Genomic DNA, 6,000 nt, shown 5'->3' with positions numbered 1-6,000 from the left:
CCAATTAAGTAAACCACCCAGCACTAAAACCTCACTGTTCCACTGTTTTGAAGCCATCAAGACAACATACGGACTAAGGTGCTCACACACAGGTCCAGCAAGTGTTCCCTGTGGGACTTTATTTACTTATGCAGCGTTGAGGATGGGAACCAGGGCCTCTTGGTATTGCGGAGATGCTCCACCTGCACGGTCACCCCAGCCTTTGTGGTTTTCCAAAATGTATAATTTTAGTGACTTTTAGTAAACAGCTTAGATTTCTCAAGGGGGCTTCATTTATTACCTTTGTAACTTTTTTTTTGGGGGGGCGGAACTGGGGATTGACTTTGCAACATTTTCAACAGCTTTGCACTACAGCGAGACTTCATTCCTGGGATTTGAAATGCTTGAATTGGGAGTGTGACAGCCTGGAGAATTATTAAAACTTGTACATATGGTGGCCTAAACCGTTCAGATGAACTTAATAAAGCTTGCACGTGGAGCTGTCTGGGGGAATTTAACTTGTCAAGCGTGTAACTGATCAAAGCATAAGTGTATTCTTACAGACAAACATGTATTACAAATGTGCAGGACATTAAGAAACTAGACTTTTTTTCCTTTTGGCGGAACCGGGGATTGAACTCAGTGCCTTGTGCTTGCAGGCAAGTGCTTATCCTACTAAGCCATCTCCCCAGCCAGAACCTAGGCTTTAAGGGGTTTACCCTTTAACAGGGTGAAAGTTAACTAGAAACAACTTGGTACAAAGTAGGGCGTGGCCTGAAATCCCAGCACTTGGGAGGCTGAGGCAGGATTGTTGTGAGTTCCAGACCAGCCTGAGCTACAAAGTGAGCTCAAGACCAGCCTAAGCCGCATAGTGAGACCCTGTCTCAAAAAAAGGAGTAACTTAGCGCATACATTTTTGTTCATATGACTCAGATATTTTTACAAAATAAGAAGTGATAAAGCCCTGGGAATCAAGGTATCAAAGTGCTTGGGAAGGGGCCTGTGAGGAAGATATAGAAAACTCTGAGGGGAGCCATTTCTCCCTCTGCTGAACTTCCAATCCATTTTGCTTTTAAGATATGTGTTGAAATAGGGAAGGCACCCACCTCTTTGAGAACACCTCTGTCCTCAGGGGACCAGGATGCCTTCACCCTTGGTTTCCTCAAAGGCTCAGCTACAAGACCCCACGCACAGTGCTCCTGTCAGTGGGAAAGCCTAAAACATGCTTCCCAAAGCGAGAGCCAATTAATTCCTCACCCCAGATCCAATCTCCTGTCAGTCCTTCCTCACAGGCCCCTTCCCAGCATTCCAGCATTTCACAAACTCCCTCAACAAGTTATCCAAAAAGAGCACCTCACAATGAAGACTCTCACCTTTGTTTCAACCCAGTTAAGTTCTGGTTCAGACCTTATCCCCTTGAGAGATTAATTATAATATCCTGTGAAGACGGCCTCAAAGCTTAAAGTTGGATTGGTCACAGCTAACGTAGTGTTCTATGAGCTCTATCTCATGCCATCAACTTTGTGACAGTCCTACTATTTCTACCTACGAGGAAGTGAGCTGTAGTGTACCACTTACTTTTGTTGTTGTGCAGTACTGAGGATCGAACTCTGGGCCTTGCAGGTACTTATGCTGCTGAGCTATCTCCCCAGCCCACCACTTAGCTGTTTTATTATTTTTTAAAAAGCTTTTTCTTTATTTTATTTTATCTATTTGTGTGTGTTTGTGTGGCCAGCTCAGCCCACCAGGGGGCGGGGCTGGCTGGCATGTGGTGCTGGGGGATTGAACCGCGGTCCCTGTGCTTTGCTAAGCTTACTCTAAGTAGGTGCTTTAGACCACTGAGCCATCTCACCAGCCCCACTTACCTGTTTTAAAAGGGCATTGTAGCTGGGCACAGAGGTACACATCTGTAATCCAGCACTCAGAAGATGACCATAAATTTAAGATCAGTCTGGGCTACATAGCACGTTAAGAGGCTGGCCTGAACCATGTATGTAGCGAGGCTGTCTCTAAAACAGGAGTGGGGGGCATTGATTTGAACTCTTTGATCTCAGGCCCAATTTCCAAACACAGCTTTATGACCTCAGAGGCTACCGCGTTTCAGTATTATACCGTCCTGTTAACGGTGACGGAATATCCTTGCTGCCCCACATTTCAAATAAAAGCCTCAGGGAGGAGATGGGTAAAGAGAAGAGAATGAGAGAAACTAAAGTAAACCACTTGAGAACTCATTAGAAATGAAGATTCTGATTCCATACGGCAAGGGCAGGACCCGAGACTCTGAATTTCCAATGTGTTCATGTAACGCTGGTGTTTGCGAGACTTACTTTCTGCCTTTTCTGCTTTTCAGGCCTGGGGATTTAAACCCAGGGCCTTGCACAAAGGGAACCTGTACTTTAGCACCAAGCCATGCCTCCTGGCTCTGTGGACAAAATGAACAGAAAGGGGTAAGATGACTCAAGACATCTCAAAAAAAAAGAAAAGAAAAGAAAAGAAAAAAAAAAAAAAAAAAAAAAAAAGACACCTCAAGATCTTCTCCACAATAAATATCGAAGGCCTGAGACACAATGTCACAGAACTCTCTGAGGCTGTGGAGGACAAGCAGAGGTTGGGCCTGTTGAGTCCCTATTCATATTCCATATTCATGACCTTATTTTCAATGCAGTCCTGTGAGGAAGAAATGTTTTCATTTCTTCTTCAAAATGAAAACATCTCAAGTGTAAGAAGACCGAACATACCAGGATCAAAAGCCTACTAGAGGGAGAACAGGTACCCTGTACCACCCAACGCCACACACACTTTAGCCAACGGCCAGCAACGAACAAAACCAAGAGCTGTGACGGAAGTGCTGTTTTAATATGTCTGTGCCGAGCAATATCAAAGTTGTCCACAATCTCCAAGTTTATCCTACTTTTAAAGGCAGTGTTCATTTTTTTTTAAAAAAAGGGCCACTGACGAGGCTAGTCACACCTCTGAAAAAAAACTTAAAAATGAGAAGCCACATAAATCATCTCCCTTAAAAACAGCCATTTCAAAAGAATTTTCTTTAATATCATAAAATATTTCCATGGACAAGTGAGCTAGCCACACATGCACCAATGTGCCTTCTGACAAGAGTATAACCCTTGCTCCCAACCCCCACCTGGTGGCCATGAGATCGGAGAGGTGAATACAGCAGACGGACAGAGAGAAGAAAAACGATCAGTAAAAACAATGGAGCATAACTTTGTGCTTGGTTATTTTCCTATGTCACAATAAAACAAAAGCATTTCGGTGCAAATAGTTAATTTTTCCTCTTTTCCATTTAAGTCTGGTGGAGAAAAAAAATACTTTTTCTATAATAAAATATGTAGTTTTTTTGGCTTTTTTCTTTTTAAACTTTTTTAAATGTAACTTTTTTTTTTTTTTTCCTTTTTTGCAGAAAATAATCTTGTAAACCGTCACTTCGCGGGCAGGGGCTCGATGCTGCGTGGGTCCCAGGTTGCTCTGGGCGCAGAAAGCAAACCCGGCGGAGACTGGGCAGTGGCGGGGCAGGGCGGAGGGCACAGGCGGGTTAGAGGTCGCTCTCGCCGTACAGCGCCGTGGAGAAGGACATGTAGTCCAGAGCACCGGGCACCGAGTCGGGGCCCGCGTATGGCGCCATCCGTGCGATGCAGTACTCCGCCTGGTCGGGCGGCAGCTCCCGGCGCAGCTCATCCACCGTGATGTAATTCTGCGGAGAGAGCGAGGTCAGGGACGCAAAGTCCCCCAGCCGTAAACCGTCCTGGAGGTTAGATACCCAGACCCGCCTCACCTTCACACCTAGCTCTGCGGGCTCTAGGAACAGCGGTCCACATGTCTGTTTATATGCCAAGTACATGTGCGGAATATGTGTTTCAAAACCGCTGGTTTTTCACTTGATTCTACAGTGGCCTCTTTCCAAATTAATCCCACCTGTAATCTCATGAGTCACTCTAGTCCCACATGCCAGGCAATACCAGCAGCACTCTGGAGGGACCCACAAGGCTCACAGCCTTCAACTGGGCTCTCTAGTGCTCACTTTCAAGTCTAATTTTAAGGAGCGGATGAAGATGAGCACCCAGTATAGACTTCCACAACCGGGCCTGTCTTCTGGACCATGGACAAGCGGGCCTGTCTTCTGGACCATGGACAAGCGTGGTCCTTGTCCTGCGCTAACCACCTCTCAGCCTGGGTCGTCTCCCTCTACCTCCAGCCTGTCTGTGCTAAGCCTGTTTGGAAGCTGCCGCTTTTGGAACTCTGAGGATCCAGGGACCCTGACCCATGTCATAGCCCACCCCCAGGTCCATGTTCTACCTCCAAATCCCTTGGGAACCCTGAATAAGTAGGGCTGTTCTATTGTCATTTCAGTCAGGAGAGCGGGCCCCCCTCTACAACATGAGCCGCTTTAACTAGGTGGTTTCGAGTATCCTCTAAGCTCCAAGCTATTCTGACTCTTAGGGGGGGTCATCTGTGAATTTAAATAATCTTTTACAGACTTTGTAGATTTAGCCTTTGCTATCTTATACACATTTCAGGAATTATACTCCCTTCTGGCTTTCACTTTTCAAAATTGAATCTTTTGAGCTGGGGCTGTATCTCAGGCACAGAGCCTGCCTGGCAAACACTAGGTCCTGGGTTTGATTCCCAGTACCAAAAACACCAAAACCAAAGCTCAATTTTTTCAGCTCTGACAGGACGGCCTCAGGATTGCTCTGTTTCACAAGTACCCCCTCTGAGTTTCCCTGGGTTCTCCTCCTTCAGTCTTTTCCACATCACAGGAATTCGGGCTCCAGCCGGTTCCTCTGGGTCCCCGGGCTACGGATGATTATGGATCTCACTGACATCCACCATGACCACTGCAGACGGCCACAACTTGGGCTGGGCCTCTGGCCTCTCTAGAGACAGCCTCTCCCTCCGCACCCTACCCCAACTTTTCCACTGCCAGGTGGGGGATGCCAGGTACCCGGAAGACTAGTCAGAAGCAGGCCACTGCTCGGAATAGAAAAATGACAGATACGTTTCCCCTCTGCTCCCCACTACATTCCGCTGCAGCCATGTGTCCAACAGGGTGTGAGAGTGAAGTTCCAGGGATACCCAGGTAAACTTCACTGTCCGTCCTCTCCCCAACCCACTCTGCTGCTCTCTGTCCCATCACAGCGTCCCAGGTGAAGGCTTTTTTTCACTAATAGGCCATACTCTCCACAGGCAACCCTCAGGCTAATACCATGTCCTAATGCCGCTGAGTCTCTAGTGTTGCTGAAATGTGTGAAAAAGCACAGGAAGAAATATCCCCAGACACCCCCAGGAGGAGAGACAGTTAGGGAGGGGCTCACATCTCAGTCCTTTCAGGTGGAATCCACCCAGCATCCAGCACCCAGGCACAGGGCCATGCCATGTACCCACCTTGTCCCCAGCCAGGATCTTGAAGGAAGCCATGACCTGGTCTGCCGTATCTGTGTCAGCTGTCTCTCGGGACATGAAGTCAACGAAGGCCTGGAATGTTACCACGCCCAGGCGGTTGGGGTCCACAATGCTCATGATGCGGGCAAATTCGGCCTCTCCCTGGAGGAATAGCCAACCCAAGCCTGTCAGCCCAAGGCTCTCCAACATACCTCAGGGGGTTGCCAGGAAGGTCTCACAGGGGCCTAGCACTCAGCAGGGGAGACCTAGCCTGGCACTCTCACCCCTCACTGGTGGCTGGGTTCCCCTTGGACAACACAGTAACGCTGGAATCATAGCAGTAATATCAACAATGGCTAACTCCCACACAGCCTGTACTCTGTGCCACTACTGTTCCAAATGCCTTGTGTATTTTAATTCATTTGGTCCTCACCACAACTATCAAACCTTACTATTTCCATTGTACAGAGGAAAAATCTCCGGTGGCTGGCCCAAGGCCACACAGCCAGGAAGCAGAGCTGAGACCCAAACTCAGGCAATTTTTCTCGAGCATCTGTTCTTCCCCACCTGTTTTCTACGTGCTGGACACACACACAATAGGTTCTTCCATTTAATCCTTAA

The 6,000-nt window shown here is 47.6% G+C and overlaps 1 protein-coding gene across 4 annotated transcripts in view; it reads right to left on the bottom strand.

The window, feature by feature from the left end:
- Positions 1-3,008: 3,008 nt before the first annotated feature.
- The window catches only part of Actn1 (actinin alpha 1), a 94,146-nt gene continuing 91,154 nt past the window's right edge, over positions 3,009-6,000 (bottom strand). For 3 of the 4 annotated variants that reach the window (XM_004624762.2, XM_012517039.2, XM_023702606.1), the window contains 2 exons: positions 5,383-5,541; positions 3,390-3,691 (listed from right to left, as the gene is read on the bottom strand). In XM_004624762.2, the coding sequence (XP_004624819.1) occupies positions 3,533-3,691; positions 5,383-5,541 (318 nt within the window). In that variant the 3' untranslated portion in view covers positions 3,390-3,532. Of the gene's footprint in view, positions 3,692-5,382; positions 5,542-6,000 lie in introns of all 4 variants that reach the window. The other variant, XM_004624763.3, reaches the window with a different exon arrangement.

The sequence above is a fragment of the Octodon degus genome, unplaced genomic scaffold (assembly GCF_000260255.1).
Source record: "Octodon degus isolate 3935 unplaced genomic scaffold, OctDeg1.0 scaffold00007, whole genome shotgun sequence".
NCBI classification, from domain to species: Eukaryota; Metazoa; Chordata; class Mammalia; order Rodentia; family Octodontidae; genus Octodon; species Octodon degus.
This window is presented reverse-complemented; position numbering and strand designations above follow the sequence as displayed.